This window comes from Ananas comosus, linkage group 4 (genome assembly GCF_001540865.1).
Source record: "Ananas comosus cultivar F153 linkage group 4, ASM154086v1, whole genome shotgun sequence".
In the NCBI taxonomy this organism is placed as follows: domain Eukaryota; kingdom Viridiplantae; phylum Streptophyta; class Magnoliopsida; order Poales; family Bromeliaceae; genus Ananas; species Ananas comosus.
In genome coordinates, this window is record NC_033624.1 from 2,522,530 (window position 1) to 2,538,963 (window position 16,434).

The 16,434-nt window shown below is 41.0% G+C and overlaps 3 protein-coding genes across 3 annotated transcripts; all 3 read right to left on the reverse strand.

The window, feature by feature from the left end:
* LOC109709608 (kinesin-like protein KIN-14A) lies at positions 187 to 7,778 on the reverse strand. The gene is given in 20 exon segments (XM_020231913.1): positions 187 to 688; positions 1,026 to 1,195; positions 1,298 to 1,686; positions 1,774 to 2,085; positions 2,425 to 2,588; positions 2,708 to 2,961; positions 2,963 to 3,094; positions 3,348 to 3,523; positions 3,637 to 3,743; positions 3,828 to 3,998; positions 4,078 to 4,173; positions 4,329 to 4,410; positions 4,669 to 4,743; positions 5,747 to 5,818; positions 6,239 to 6,292; positions 6,388 to 6,488; positions 6,585 to 6,843; positions 6,926 to 7,066; positions 7,159 to 7,316; positions 7,648 to 7,778. Coding segments are annotated over 20 exon segments (3,054 nt in total). The 5' UTR covers positions 7,715 to 7,778; the 3' UTR covers positions 187 to 614.
* LOC109709609 lies at positions 8,344 to 11,374 on the reverse strand. The gene is made up of 4 exons (XM_020231914.1): positions 10,643 to 11,374; positions 9,133 to 9,727; positions 8,972 to 9,063; positions 8,344 to 8,873 (listed from the first exon to the last, which is right to left on the reverse strand). The coding sequence occupies exons 1-4, from the start codon at positions 11,221 to 11,223 to the stop codon at positions 8,759 to 8,761; spliced, it is 1,383 nt and encodes a 460-aa protein (XP_020087503.1). The 5' UTR covers positions 11,224 to 11,374; the 3' UTR covers positions 8,344 to 8,758.
* LOC109708449 (serine/threonine-protein kinase-like protein At3g51990) lies at positions 13,897 to 16,085 on the reverse strand. The gene has a single exon (XM_020230196.1). It carries the CDS (start codon positions 15,724 to 15,726, stop codon positions 14,074 to 14,076), a length of 1,653 nt encoding a protein of 550 aa, XP_020085785.1. The 5' UTR covers positions 15,727 to 16,085; the 3' UTR covers positions 13,897 to 14,073.

Sequence of the window (16,434 nt, forward strand, 5' to 3'; positions counted from 1 at the left end):
CAAAAATATAATAATAATAATAATAATGCTTGTAATTTGGTAAGTGCCTTAATTACAAATTTGTTATTTCAAATATTGATTTCAATTATGCCCACTTTCCACACAGTAGACTAATGAAAGGACTCTGAATTAGAACTCAGGGCATAGAATTGAAACAGGGGTAGCATATGGAGGATAAAACAGTAAGCAAACCAAAATGCTATTCCTACCAATGTGTGATCTGGAATGTCATGTTGTATACAAGATTGGTTCAACATGAAATATGTTAGTGAGGAGAGTACAACATATGGAAGGAACTACAGTTGTCAGTGAATCTGAACTTGATTAAGCTGCAACATCAGCTTCTCATAACTAAGGAAGAAACCTACGCGGCTAAGATGTAATATACAAGTGAAATTTATTCTTCCACGAAGAATCGTTAAAAACCGAAAAGCAACGACTAATCATACAATCAAATGAAGCCCGAACCGAAGCTGCAGCAGCAGTTCCTTCAGCAAGTTCTGTTCACCTGATTTGGAAGCCTTCCTACCAAGAGATTCGAGGCGACACGGGAACTCCGGAAGTTGAGGCATCCACAGTTAAATGGGAGACTAGGAAAGTTTTCGCTTGATCACTCATAGCCATTTCTTTGTGGCCTTTGAAGATGGATGGACAGGCGGTGGTGTCCTCGGATTCGGCATGTTTGTATCTGCCACCACAGCGACAGAAACTTTGAGATGATAATTAATCATGAAGAGTCAAACAATAGCATTGGATCTTAAAATTGTAGACACCATCATGCAGGCATTGAATACCCTAATTGCGTGATTGAAAGCTCAAACCGGCAGTAGAAGACATGCCATGATGATTTGCGAAAAGACAAATAATATTTTTCACATTATCTCTGCAAGAGTATAATAAGGTTAGACCTCAGCATATCAGACAACAGAGGGAACATGAGCAAGCATTCAACAGAGAAGACCTTTGCAGTTACTATAATAAGGTTAAAAGAGAGAACTAGTCGCAAATTCTAATTTTCGACTCACATGAATCCACTGATTTTCCACCAAGTGAGGATCTCCTTGACAACGGCTGAACAGCCGTTAACGACTGCCGCCTCCTCGATCTCGCGTCAATTGGAATAGGAGACTTGCTCTCAATGTTCTTGCTTATGCTGAACTTGGATGATGGTGTTTCCGATGGGCGCTGAGTGTTCCTATACATTTCAGAGAAGCATTATAAAAAAGCGATTATGAAGTTAGATATGCTAATCCAAAATGAGTTTTTCATCGTCATCCAACTTCTTAAGTACTATTACCTTCTTTCGGAGCCATTTATCAATTTTCCAATACTTTGTAGGGATTTTCTTATATGGGATCCTTTGCTGCTGACAATAGAATTTGAGCCTTTTATCTCTGACTTACTGCCGAGCTCATCTCTGATACTCACTACCTCGCTAGATTTCATTACTCTATTCGGTGTATTCTGTTGGAAATCATAGCCAGATAGATTCTCCATCTCAAGCAACAGACACTGATCTCTTGACAAATTACCAGTAAGAGGAGAGCATTGTAAGAAAGCATCAGTATCAGCTACACTATGACACTCCTCATTTATTCTCGATTTTGCTTCCACGCCACCATGCAATGCTGCTTGACTACAGTGATTGCTTCCCTTAAGTGGTTCTCCTTCATTTGTAGAGTTGAGCTGCATCAAAACAAACAACAGCCAAACATGAAACAACCTTTACACAAATTGAAAACTCAAATTTTATCTTTCTATATGGCATCTTACTTTTAAAGCTGATTTAGTTTTTCCAAGATTTGGACCTTCCAAGCTCGACCGTCTGTGATGAATCGGCACATATTCTGTTGCCACCTTTTGCATCGGGATTGGAGATTTAGGAACCCTTCTATCATCTGGGTTAGTTGATTTAGTTACCTTTGAGTTAGTTGTATTCTCAATGCTAAGCCTTCGAGACCGTGGAGGGGTTCGCTCCACCATTTGCTTTGCTCTCTCACTGAGGGGTGTGTTCTCTTTCATTTTCAATGAAGATGCAACTTTTTCTGCTTCCTTAGTTGCCAGTGCCTTCTTTAGACTATCAATCTGCAAAAACATTGCTTCCAATAATTAGATGTTGTTTGAACCAGCATCAGATAAATTAATCGTACTTTTCCTTCTGCTGCAAAATATTACTTTTTGGACAAGTGGCCAATAAATGAACAGCTATAAGAAAATTATGAACATCACATCCAAATTGATTTAGAAAATGTTACAAGTGACAGTTAACATCTTACTACAAGAAAGCAAATAATTCACTCTTGGTACTGCCACTTAATTCGAAATAAAGTACTGCCACTTAGTTCGAAATAAATTATACTTGTGCCTAAATTTATTGTCGAAAGAGCAACAAATCCAAGGATAAAATGACACATATCATCTGACCTGTTCTTTGAGTTCCCGAACTTCACTGCTTTCTTTATTCGAATGGGCAACACCGAGCTCAACAGTAGATGCCCTTTGTGCAAACTTCAGCGTACTTACTGTTTCCACATAAGAGTCGGCCTCAGGACTCACATGAGCAAACATCAACATCTTTGCATTGCCACCTGAAATGAAAATTTAGAGAGTACTTATAAAAGAAAATAGTGGCAAGTACTTCCTCCTCCATGATCCAATTATTTTACTATTAAAAAAAAAAGAATAACAAGGTAATCAGATTTAAAACCTAGTGAGTTTTGTAACAACTGTGTGAGCTTGCTGTTTCGGTATGGGATGTGAGAGTTCTTCTGAGCCAAGGCTGTGATGACATCTCCCAAACAGGAAAGAGACTTGTTAATATGTTGCGCCTCTCTTAGCCTGTCTCCAGTGGCTTCTGATCGATCGACCCTTTCGCTACCCGCAAGGTCCACTAAATACAAGCAACTGTGAATCGTGCTACCCGAAATGTCTTTACCATGAACATGAACTGTCAAAACACTGCATAGAAAAGTGCAACACACTCCTCTCTAAGATCACATTTCTGAACAGAACATCTTCTGTGGATTGCACAGGCTGCATAATAGCATCCGGAAGGCTCAACCCACCATTGCTTGAGCAAGTCCTAATCTCTATTGTGAACTTGTCGTTAAGGACCCCAAAACAAGTTAATATTTCTTTTGAAGAGAGAGAGATAGCATGCTATCTGCTTCGTCTTTTTTCTTTTTATAGAAATGAACTTAGCAGGAAATGTGAAACAACTAGGCTTCGAATTTGAGATCTTGGGTACCAAATGTCGGGCCCTTTGTCACTTGTGTTAAAGACAGTCAATAAGTTAATATAATACTATATTGAGGAAGAAATATAAGTATATTTGTACAAAAGGATATTTGGTGCTTGTTGCATCTTCTGCTAAAAGGTCCCGGACTTGCTCATTGTAGATCTCAACCATCTGAACTTGAAGCTCGTATTTCACGTCTTCTCGTGTTCTTGATATTTGGAAGAGGTCATTTAAAGCCTTGTAATTTAACCCCATCTCCTTACTAGATCTCTCTGATGGGCCACACTATTTAGACAAAACAAAAGTAGAAATAGTGGTAAAGCTTAGTATAAAAACGAAAGCCCACGACACACACAATTTGCAGAACTACCAGAGAGAATTTCCATGATTAAACTTACCATGGTGTGGGTTTTACCAGAACCTGTCTGGCCATAAGCAAGAATACATACATTATAACCGTCCATTACAGATCTTATCAAAGATTGTGTGTCCTTGTATATATCATCTGCATATAAATGCGAATTTAGGATTTCATTACTCATTAAGAAAGAAAGAATTCTAAGATCACTAAAAGCTTGTAGAAGAAGACCTTGAGTCGCAGTTGGGCAGAAAACTTTGTTGAACTGGAAAACTTTGCGTGCACTTTGTGGCTTAAGCGGATCAAGAACCATCAGCGAGCCATCATTTCCAATGTAGTCGATTGAAGTTTTAGCTCCCGAGTCAATAAGTGGTCTGATCCTGCAAAACACTCGAATATTTCCTGGCAAATAATAATTGTCATAATTCATCCTTTGCCGATGACAATCTCAATGTATACTAGTGCACATAATCTTGCTTACCCCTTAACTCCTGAAGCGTGTTATACAATTGCCGGTTTTCTTTAACAGCTTGATTGTATCCCATAGCGGCAGCAGATAGCTCTTGAATATGAAATCCTATAAGAGTTAATAAATAGCATCAGTTAACTTTCTGAAGTTCATAAGCAATATTTCCAGAGAATCATCCTGACAGAGCTTGCCATCAAATGACTGAGAGTAGGACTCATATATCGATTATAACTACAGCTTGCTACATAATTGTTAGCTCTTACGTATTTTTTTGCAATCATCCTGTAATTGGTGCTGAAGTGTTACAAAGTCGTCTTTAGTTCTCAGGAGCATAGTTTTGAGTTCCTGAAAAGTTAATTGAAGGCATTAAATAATATCAGATTGACAGAGTAGCAAGTAAACACTAGTTTTTACCACAGATACGCTCACTTTGCATCAAGTAAGAATAAACAATTATAACAAATATTAGACGATAAAGCTACTATATCTTAATAAGAGGATATTCTAAAGCAAGAAAAAAAGAAAAATAGTAGAACAACCGAAACTCATATAGGTAACTTGAAATATAATGCCAAACAGATAAATAACAAAATGATGACTTACCGCAAGTTCATTTTCTTGGGCTTCCAAAAGACGCCAATGATAGGAATCAGCTTTTCCCGAACATACTTTATAACTCTGCAGAAGTGTACAGTATACTTTAAAGGAGTTGGTTTATTATTAGGATAACTGGTAACGTGTCAATATGAATAGACTTTTGAAATATGCAAAGAACAAAATAAAGAGAATGATAATGACTGGCATATAGTGGACCTAGCATAACAAATCATGCCTACCATAATAACATCATTTCATATAGGAAATGTTAAAGGGTTTACAACGACTATCTTACGCTGCTAAAACAATCTTAACTTGTAGCTATCACCATACACTACCAGTATAAGATCTAATGCAATCAAAGAACTTAACATCCTTATTATTATACGACAAGATTTACAAATATTCTATAATCATTTTCATCAGACTTCCAACCATAGCTCTCAAATCACATTTATTAACACCATAAGCCAACAAGTTATTCAAAATTTCAAATGGTGAAAGAAGACTCATCATTTAGGTATAAACGAAAGTTCCCGAGGATATATGCAAGTATCGGCGAGAGCTATATTTGCGAACCACTTAAAATCATCACCTAGCAAACAACTCTGGGTTAACATGATCCTATCGTCAGTTCCAACTGAAACTGTAACCAACTATAAATCAATAAATCATTATGGCATGGGCAAGATGCACTAACCAAAATTAGCACATACACTACTATTAAGAAAAGTCTGTTGATGTAACACTTATTTACAATTAAATTTATAATCAACATCTATCATTTATATTAACATATTTCGCTCTAACTCAACTGAGGCTTTATATTTTATACCAAGAAAATTGAGGTTTGGCAATATAAATGCTGAAAAGCGAATACATGGGATCAGTCATATGAATCCTCCTTCGCCATTCATGTTCAAGTTTAATAAGCGGTCCCCTCATAAACAAAAGGCAGTCAAACTATTTCGATTACCTCTAACCATAGCATTTTGTTCATTACTTCACATTTGACATTGACTATTTAACTCCTAATACTGCAAAATATAAAAATTCAGTCTCGACTCATAACAAGAAGTCTAACCTCATGATTCTGAGATAAGTCGTTGTTCAGCACATTCTCTTCTAGTGAATGAACTTCAAGAAGCGATTTCAACTACATCAGAAAAGCACACAATGCGCCCTTAGTGGACATGGATTTCAATAATAGAAAAGGCAAAAAGCATATTTCTGTAGCTACCGTGTAGGCTTAAATCAAGAATTTGATATCTAGCCTCAGCATAAAGGTTTGAAAAGTCACATCAGTGTTTGAGATTCTCCTTTATTTAGAAGATGCATAATCAGAATTGAAAAAAAGAACTGCAATAATAGTAGAGAGAAACAAAGAGAGCTTACAAAAATTTAGTTTAGGGCATCAAACAAACTTTTAGCTGCAAATGATAGGTACTGGACACTAGAAGGTTTTGGTGCAAGAATCTACCAGAACATATTGTCAAAGTGATACACCAATACCTCTTGTAGAAATAAGTCTTTCTGAAAAAGAATGCTGTACATGATTTATATCATGTTTATTTACCTGTTCCTCTTCAGGGCAACTTGAGACGATCTTACGAAATAGCTGAATGGGATCCTAAAACCAAGAACATGTCCAAGTGAAAAACTGTCACAGAATACAAACGGAAACAATGTTGTCAGTCCAGCGATACGGTTGAAAACAACTATTACCAATTTTCCCTGATTCCATAAATCTAGAAGATCTTTGTTGATGTTCTCCTTCGAGTTTAGCATACAATCTGTTAGCACTCTCACGAGCGAGTCCATTGCATCTGAGAAGGAAAATAGGGCTTAAAATTACAAGCAAGATATGCAGGTATAGAAGTTTTTTCAATCTCATATGTTACTTAATCTCAAAAGTTATCCACCTTCACTCTTTTGATTCTCCTTTTCGGAAGATGGCTTGTTATCCAAGGGTGCCGTCAGGTCCAATCGCCTACAACGGACCATTAAACCCGAGGAGCAGGTGACGCGAGACTGAGCTCGGCTGGCGGAATGCGGAGCCACTGGCGATTTCATGAACTTCCCAGGCCCATTGCCTCCACTGCTTTGCTTCCACTCATGGTAAGATTTCAATCCTAGAATACAATCGACAATCTTAGCCGCCGACCCGGCCTCCAAATTATCCTACAAGAACCATCCAAAATATTATATAAAAGGGTTTTTAAGGTAGTAAAGTGATCTAATTTGAAGTTGTAGTATATCCAACCCTTTCGAGATCGGAAGCTTCGAAGCTCGGCAGCTTTAGCGCGTCGACAGCGACTAGAAAGTTGCGGATGTTCTCGAAGTGCTGATAAGCAGTGAGGGGCTGGCTGTCCCACGTGGCCCCGATCGGCTGATTGCCGACAACCTTAACCCAGAAAATGCAATTCAATCACAATAAATAAGGATCGGAATTGGAAGGAGGAAGAACAGAAAAGGAATTAAATTGAGGAAATGTACCTTGGGAACAGCACCTGGGAGGATCTTGTTGATGGCGCCGCAGAGGATGAGGCCGCTCCTCAAGCAGGAGATGAACTCCTTCTCGGAGGGTTGCACCGGCAAGCCGAGAGGCCCCAGCAGGCTCTCCAGCCAGCTCGCCGCTTGGGACCGCCTGCATGCTGCGGTAGAAACAACAAGAACAAGAGTTGGCGATGCCCACCAATTTCCCAGGAAAGATATAAGGATGCTAACCTTAGCCCTAGAAAGATAATGGAGATTACTTGTATCTTAAGTGGAACAAAGGTTCTGAAAAATTTAAAGCAAAGATCCAAAATTTGTTGGAAATCCCAACAAAACCCACATCAAGATTCCATTCAAAATCCCGTTCTCGCTAGAGCCATCTCTGGATTCAAGCAAAAACGCCTCATTTCACGCACAAATGAACTTAGAATTTGCATCCCCCGCAACAAAGATTGGAACCGAGGAAAAGAGAGAGAAAGGGAGCCACACCAGCTTCTTCCGCTTTTCTCGATGCGAAGCGCCCGTCTCTGAACGATCGCCGACATGGCTCCTCCATTGTTGCTTGTTCTCCTCCTCCTCCTCCTCCTCCTCTGAGAGAGAGAGAGAGAGAGAGAGAGAGAGAGAGAGACGTGGGTATTGGATTGGGGGAGAAGGGAGGAGGGGAGAGAGGAGGAGTGAGAGGGGGTGGTGGTGGAGGGGGCTTAGGAATCGTAACGTTAAAATTAGAAAGAAGGGGCGAAGAGGGGGACGATTTGAATTTGAATCGGTAGGGCCCCCTCGATACTGCCGTTACCGCTGATTGAATCGCGGCCGTACATCTCTTTGTTATACAATCCTACGGTCCCGATTGTTCCTCCTAGAAGCTATGCAAAAGAGGTTCCTTTTAAAATTACTTCATTTCTTTCTTTCTTTCTTTGGACAATGTGCTAGTGCACCAGCTATAGGCCATTTTAAAACAGACCCTTTTGACTTGAGAAATGCTACACCCTCCATCGTAAAATTTAAAAACTCTTAAAATTTTTAGTATTTAAAAAATGACAAATTAAGAATTTAAAATAAGTTTTTAAATGAATGGAGTGTTAAATTTATATTTTTTTCTAGAGTCTTCCAGTAGCATTGCTCTTACATTATAGCAATAGATAGTGTTACAAGTACTGCAACTTCTGTATAGTGGTACAACATTTATTATCAATCAAGAAAGAAAAACTGGATGCAACATTTTTCAAATGCACCTTGCTAACTTTAAATGATCAAATTCAATGACTTTGAAAGATGGTCGAGACTCGGGCAAGTGCCATAACACACTGAATAGCAGTATTGGGCAAGTGCCATAACACACTGAATATTAGCCTCTAAACATCTCATTTTTTTTGTCTCTTTTCTCCTTTCATCTTCACTACATCTCATTTTTTTGTCTCTTTTCTCCTTTCATCTTCACTGGCATAGCATTTCCGCGAAAATAATTACCATTCATCGATTACAAGTTGGCTGAAGAAGATGTTATACTAACTCACACAATACAATATGGATACAAATTTTTTCCCTAAATAAAAGGAATTCCCCACTTGATGACCATATTGTTACCACAATTGCTCAAACATTACTTTTCAGAAGCCTTCCTCCTCATATTGCTTGCAGTAATTAGTTGGTAATGTGATGGCGGCATATCGCTCGTCTTTCCAAACTGTTTCTCGTAGTATTCCCACAACTCAGACCTAATTTAAAAGCAAAAAGGACACGCATGAAGGATCAGATAACGCCTGTTCTCTGATGTAGATACAAAACTTAATCGCCATTAGTTTAAATTGCGTACCAGTATGCCAAGAACTGGTACGGGGCATACTTCCCGTAGATTGCGTCAATGTCCTTCTGAACAGATTGTACAGCGCAACTTCTCCGATGAAACTGCAAGAGAATTTTAAAATCGTTAGCGTATTTGTTCCTGAAAATCATGTAGCGGTCGGTAAAATGGACCTGTTTTAAATGCCTAATTGTTTCAGAATCAGCTGGAATTTTGTGGTAGAACCCCATGCACATGAGGACGTTGGCGCGCGTGAAAGGACCAAAGCCCGAGAGACGTGAGAGCTCCTCATCCAATTTGTCATACGAGGATAGCGTATACCCTTTGCATAAATCTTCGAGCTTCTTAATCTCTAACTTCCCCTCCACTATACTTTTGGCAAGAGATATAATACGCTGCGCACGATATCCAAGTTTACAGCGTTTTGCCAAGTAATCTGCATCGAGATGGGCAAGTTCTTCCGGACTCGGAAAATCTCCAATCTGATCAATGGTGATGGAAGCATCACTTGCACTGTTAATTGGGAGTTCGGAATTTGCAAATGAATAGACGCTCAAGGGCTTCGGGTCGACGTCATTCACCAACTCCACTTCATTTTCTGCAAGCTTGGTTTCTAATTTCATTGCCGCATCATGTTCCGTTCCACGCTTTCTTTTGACTTCTTTTGGTTGAGGGGTTTTTGGTTGAAAAAGCTCCATAGGTTTAGAGCCATTAAGTTCCAGTTGAAGCTCGCAAAGTGCTCTAGCCATTGACAATGATCTTGGCCACCTGCAAAGATTTATAGGAGATTTATAGACAGAATTAAGATTTACTTTTCAATTTAGTTTCAATTCTTCCCAATTTTTTGTTCAGCATACATGATAGACGAAACCAATTGTAACTTTGTGCAATCTGTTTTAAACTCCAGCAATTCTATCATTCAATACAAGGATTTAAGTGACCATCGAAACATGTCGTATCTACCATGCCAATAAGATATCGACACGATACAAAACCCTCTATTTTTAAAATTAGTAAATAATTTTCTCAAAGCAATTCAAAAGATTTGATAAAGATAAGTAATAAACAATTATAATATTTTATTGCTAAAAAAATAAATATTTCATATCATTATGTGTCGGCACACAATGAATTTTTATGACCAACACGTATTGTGTCATACTGTTTCGACAAATTTTCGGCATGATCTCGTGCCGCTGCGTTTAAATCCTTGATTCAATATACATGCACCAACTACGGCCTTACATCAAGGATTTAAGTGTCATAGCACAGAATTGTGCCGGAAACTTGTTGGCACGGTACGACACTGTGCATGCCAAACCGTGTCGGTGCGTGCCGGTTACAAAAAATTCATATGTGCCGACACATAATAACATGAAAATATTTATTTTTTTTAGCAACAAAATATTCTAATTATTATCATGTATTTTTATTAAAATTTTTGAACTTTATTAAGAAAACTACTTGCTAACTTAAAAGAAGATAGGGTTTTGAGCTGTGTCATCGGTATGAGGATTGTATAGTGTCGATATTTTATTTGCACGATACGGGGCGCACGATACATACAATCCGTGCTGATACACACTTAAACCCTTGCCTTGCATCTTCCTACTAAAAGAAGTAGAGCGGGAGTTATATAACGATTTCAAGCAGCGAAGAAAGAAGAAAGAAGGATGACTCAACTGGCAATTGCAGAGGAGGATGCACTTGACCATGTCCTCGAAGAGTGTCGGAGACCGGAAAACCCGGCCGAAGCCGCTCGCCCGAGCCCCCTCGTGGAGGTCGTGGAACTCCCTGATCACCCGCTCGTTCTCGCCCGATATCCGGAGCATCCGCCGCACCTGGCCCTGCAAATCCGACCCACGATCAGCATTTCCAACTCCAGCGGAGAGATCAGAGAGAGAATATATGGACTCGGAGTTAGGGTTAGGGTTAGGGTTAGGGTTAGGGTTAGGGCACCGAGATTGAGAGCAGGTCTTGGGGGGAGAGGGGGTGGTCGGGGGCGAGGACGGAGAGGAGGAGGAGGGGGCGGGAAGGGTGGGGAGATGCGGACGGGGAGGGAGAGGTGGGGAGAGGAGGAGGAGGAGGAGGAGGAGGAGAGGCGGAGAGGGCGGGTGAGGGTTTTGGAGAGTGGGTCCCAGCGGTTGGGGGCCATCATGAACAGCCCGTGGCTGCACACCGCCCTCTCCAGGTCGAAGCTGCTGCTGCCGGCAGCCGTCGCCGACTCCTCCTCCTCCTTCGCCGGCAGCTCCAAAACCACGCATCGCTGCCCGCCGCCGCCGCCGACAACTTCTCCGCCCATTTTCTCCCTCTCCCTTTTTTTGCAAGATTTTTTCTGGCGAAACTCACGCTTGGCTCCGGCGAGGAAGGGACCAAATTAGATTAATATATATTAATTCAAGGTGAAGTTTTATGTAAGGCTAAAATATAAAAAATAAATAATTTTTTATTTTTTTTATTTTTTTGCCTTTACAATGTTTATAGTTTATATTTTCAATTTTACGAAATAATTTTAGAGATTATGGTGTAATGGAGAAACCGAAATAATCTGAATCTGACAAAATAATTTTAATAATTTTTAAGACTATTTTTATTATAGTTTCTAAAAAATTGACAAAAAGTTGACGAAACCCAACGGTACGGACAATATGCATTAATTTAAAATTTTGAAAAAATATAATATAAATTTTTGAAAGCACGAAAGGAAAAGTAAAAAGTGATTATTTACATAATATTTTTCGTATTTTAGCCTTTATTTAACTTATAAGAGAAATTTTCTTCACCTTACAACTTGAAGGTTCACTAAATTAGCTGCAACTTTGTCATTTTGTTTTAAAATGTATAAAATTAAAGAAAGCGACATGATTGAAATAGATTTAAATTCAGCTACTTATTTAATATAAATTAAAATTTAGTTCCCTAAACAAAATTTGGCCTTTGAAATATATATATATATATATATATATATATATATATATATATATATATATATATATATTGCTGTCAAATTTTTATCTTTTTATTACTTTGCGAAACAAACATCTTGCATACAATAATCTTAAGCAGTCCACCATTTATGAAAATTTTATGACGCCAAAAATAATTATTTATGTCATAAGCACTTCAGACAAGGATAGACAAGGAAAGTACTGACAAGGAAAAGTCATCCTACCAACACCATTTTGTTGACGCAAGTAATGAACTTTAGGGGAAAATTTTCAACTAAGAAAGCAAAAGAAAAGTATCATTGACTGAAGAAGATGTGCCAAATCTGAAATTGCAACCACTGAAGAATTAAGGCATACATTTAACATCAGAAAACAAAAAAAAAAAAAAATGAAGAAAACAGTACAAAGTTTTACACCACCTGAGATGCTTCAATTAGCTATATAACCTCAAGAACTGGAGAAACTAAAATAAGGAACAGGATTAGTAATACATAAACAGCAAAATACAAAAAGGCTACAGCCATTTGGTCAGAATGTGATATCAAATATATTACTATCTGGTAACATAGATGGTCTAGACAGGGAATGTAATAAGCTTTTATCATATAATTGAGCCGAAGAGAGTGGGAAACAGCACTGAAAAACTGATGCTTTCATAGTCAAGTGGATCAATTAAAGAAATCTCCCAATGCAAGCACCTAATTTTAGGAATACAAGGAAATTGCATATATTCTTAGCCTGCTAATGGTTTGTCTGTAAAGATTTTGATAAACAGAAGAGCATTCTATGCAGAATGTTTTTTCTGTCTGTTCTTTGATAATCGCCTCGGTATAGAGTTTTCCTTACCAAGAGTATGCTTACTGGTATACACTGCAGCAGTCCATCAGTAGCAGATGTCAACTTATCTTTGCTTTTACGCCGATCCATAAGCAGCTCAGGCTTGAAAAAGCGAGTCCATGATCCTCAGTTTCTCCTCTTATCTTCTTCATCTTCAGTTTTTAACTACCATATTTCTTCAGCAAGATAAAATAACAGTTAATTTGTAGGTTCTTGTTACTGTTTATTCTTTCTTCTGTTGTCCTCATAACAAATTCGAGAAATGATTGTTAAAGATCCAATAAGCTAAGCCTATCTACTACTTTGATCACGAAGCATGTTGCATTATTTGAGCCTAATCTGAAACCGACTGCATGCCGAGACATCATACATCGACTTATCACTTTTGTGTTTCTTCTCTTGGTTGCCAGGTAAACAAAAACTTTTGAGGTGTTGAAAGTCGAGATTCATCCTCATAATATCAAATTGATCTAACATGCCAATGCTAGATTTTATAGTCATGGGATTATTATAGAGCCTCTTTTCATAAGAAACAAGAGAAGACTATGACCAAGAACATACCGTACCTCATAGACTTGTCCATGTGAGTTAAATGTTTGGGTTTTTCTTGCTTTTTCACGAGAAATTTTTGGCGATAATACCTAAAAAAGGACAGATTCCATAAACGAGCATCTCAAGTAATTCTGTTTTTCGCATTGCTTACATGAGGCTCCATATTAAATCACCACTCAATGCAAAGAACCTAGAACGAACCGTTTGTCATATCATGCAAGAAAAGAATCTTAATATGGATGCCTTCATGGTGTTCTCCAGTCAGGGCACGGCGCTATCCAATCTATAAGGGTCAATCAGGTAAATCGAAGTTCTAAAAAAGGGTACTGAATGGGTACTCAATACAATCTTTACGGAGAATCAAACAAGATCATGTGAGTCTCCATGTTCGCTAAAAACCTATGAACTTTCCTAGGAATCTCCTTCACCTGGTTCAAAGCATCATATAGATATTACTATCTTTTGTCAAGCATACATCTATATCCGAACAAAACTTTCGGTTCCAATCCCCTATGCTTCAGGAAGATCGAATATATGAAATGCGAGATAAGAAGGGTGTGTGAAGCACGAATTCCAGTTCTACATGCAACATTTGTATCATTCAATTTAGATAACAAAAAAGCCCTTTTTCTGGGCCTAGATTGAAATTACCATCGCTACAATCGGGAGAACTCGTCGAGCTGTTTCCCAAATGTAAATAGTTTAATTGAACAGTAATGATAACACAAACATAGGTAGATTTGAAAGAACTGGGTGTATCTAAACAAGATCTACAGCTCAACTCGATATTTTCTCAAACAGGACTGTTCTTACTGTTTGATTCCTCCTCAAGAACGGCAGCGAATTCTTGTCATCGCAAACGGATCGTGCAAGATGGACCGTTCTCGCCCTGCTGATGATAGATCTCTGGCCGCTGACGAAACTGCTGTCTGCCATGAGTTCCATCAGATTCCTACTTTCCCTTGTGCCGGCTTCGGAGAACACCTTCGCATTCCTTGACGGGCGGGATCCCTTCGCCGCGGCGGAAGGCGGCTTCTTGGCGAAAATCAGGGTTTCCTCGTCCTCGTCCTCGTCCTCCTCCTTCTCCTTCTCCTCCTCGACAGCGGCGGCACTGGCAGAGGGCTCGGGCTCTTCAATTTCGTCTTCGTTGATAAATCGCAATTCGGAATTGAGGCCGCCGTGGGGCCTCAGCTTCGAAATGGCGCCGCCCTGGGTGTCGACGACGGAGCAGGGATTACCGACGACGAGGCCGTTCCAGGCGCGGGACGGCAGGGTCCTGCTGAGCGCCTTGAGCTGGTCGACCACCTGGTCCATGGAGGGCCGGCGCTCCCTGCAGGAGCGCACGCAGCTCGCCGCGAGCCCCGCGAGGCGGCGCCGCGCGGCGGGGTCTCGGGGCGGGGGGATGCGGGGATCGAAGAGCGCCGCGACCTTCCCCTTGCGGAGGAGCGGGACGGCCCACTCGACGACGGAGGGCGGGGAGTGGGCGACGTCGATGGCCTTGCGGCCGCTCATGATCTCGAGGAGCAGGATTCCGAAGCTGAAGACGTCGGTCTTGGTGCTGAGGCTGTCGGGCGTGACGTAGGAGGGGTCGAGGTAGCCGAGAGTGCCGGCTGGAGGGGTAGAGCCGGCAGCGGAGGCGGAGGCGGAGGCGGAGGCGGCGGCGGCGGCGGTTCCGCCGGAGCCGAAGTCGCCGAGGCGGGCGTCGAGGTTGCGGTCGAGGAGGACGTTGGCGGACTTGACGTCGCGGTGGATGACGGGCGGGCGGGCGGAGTGGAGCGTCAGCAGCGCCTTGGCGGTCTGCAGCGCCAGCCGCATCCGGCGGGCCCAGCCGGGCGGGCGGGGGTTGGAGTGCAGCAGGTCGTACAAGGTCCCGTTCGGCATGTACTCCATCACCAGCACCACCTCCCGCCCGCCCCCGCCCCCGCCCCCGTCGGAGGCGGAGAAGCCGAGGAGGTTGACGAGGCGGGGGCCGCGGAGGGACGAGAGGATGTCGATCTCGTTCTCCACCTCGTCGCGCGCGGCCGCGGGAGCGGGCGGAGAAGGGGGGCGGCGGCGCGAGGGGCGCTTGACGGCGACTGGGCGGGCGAAGCCGCGGAGGACGGCCTTGTAGACGGCGCCGTGGCTGCCGCGGCCGAGGAGGACGGACTCGGAGAAGTTCGACGTCGCCGCCTCCACCTCCGCGTAGCTGAACCTGCGGATCGAGCAGCCGGCAGCAGCAGCGACAGCAGATAAACACTTCTTACCGCCATCATCATCGCTCAAGACAGCTCCATCAGATAGATCGGCCGCGGAAGCAGATTTAGATTTAGATTTAGATTTAGATTTAGAAGAGGTGAAATTCCTGCGTTTATGGGGTTGGACGGGGACGATGGAGGAGATGGAGCGGCACGTCGCGATGGAGGAGTCGGCCCGGCAAGAAAGGTAGCCCATTATTCTTAGGAAATTTATTCTTCCGACTCACCAAAATTTGAATTCGCCGAATTAAAATGGAGGAGGAAGAAGAAGCGTCGGTGGTGGTGGTGGTGGTGGTGGTGGTGGTGGGAGTGAGCTGAGAAGGGTGGGTTGTTTTGGCGAATGGGATTGTTATTAGATGCGCATTTATAGATCCAGGTAAATTAGAACAAGCTCAAGGGGACTGTTTTCTTATTAGACGGCGTTGAGATGATATAATAATATTAATTATTAATTTTCTCGGGTGGGGGGCGAAGGAAAATGGGGCGCCGATCGAGCATTTGGCCATTTGGGGGCTTTTTCTTTTTTAATTAAACTTTTTATTTATATATTTAAGATTAAAATGTGTGTAGTGGAACAGTGAACGGGGGTGCTTTTATTGGGCTTAATTGAGGGGCGAGGCGAGGGAGTTTTGTTTAAAATAATATTACACAAAATAATAATATTGAATAATATATTTTTTAATTTTAAATTAATTCATATAATTTTAGAATGTTTATCATTTTAGTAATATATTTGTGAGGGCAACTTCATCCTTAAATGGGTGAGGTATATAATTCATACTCAATTTGAAATGTATGAGTTATATTGTTCTTACTACTTAGTTGAAGAAAAAGCTAAAATATATCAAATTTTACTATTGTGAATTAGTGATATGGGCCTTTCAGGGTTGAGTGAGTGGTTTGT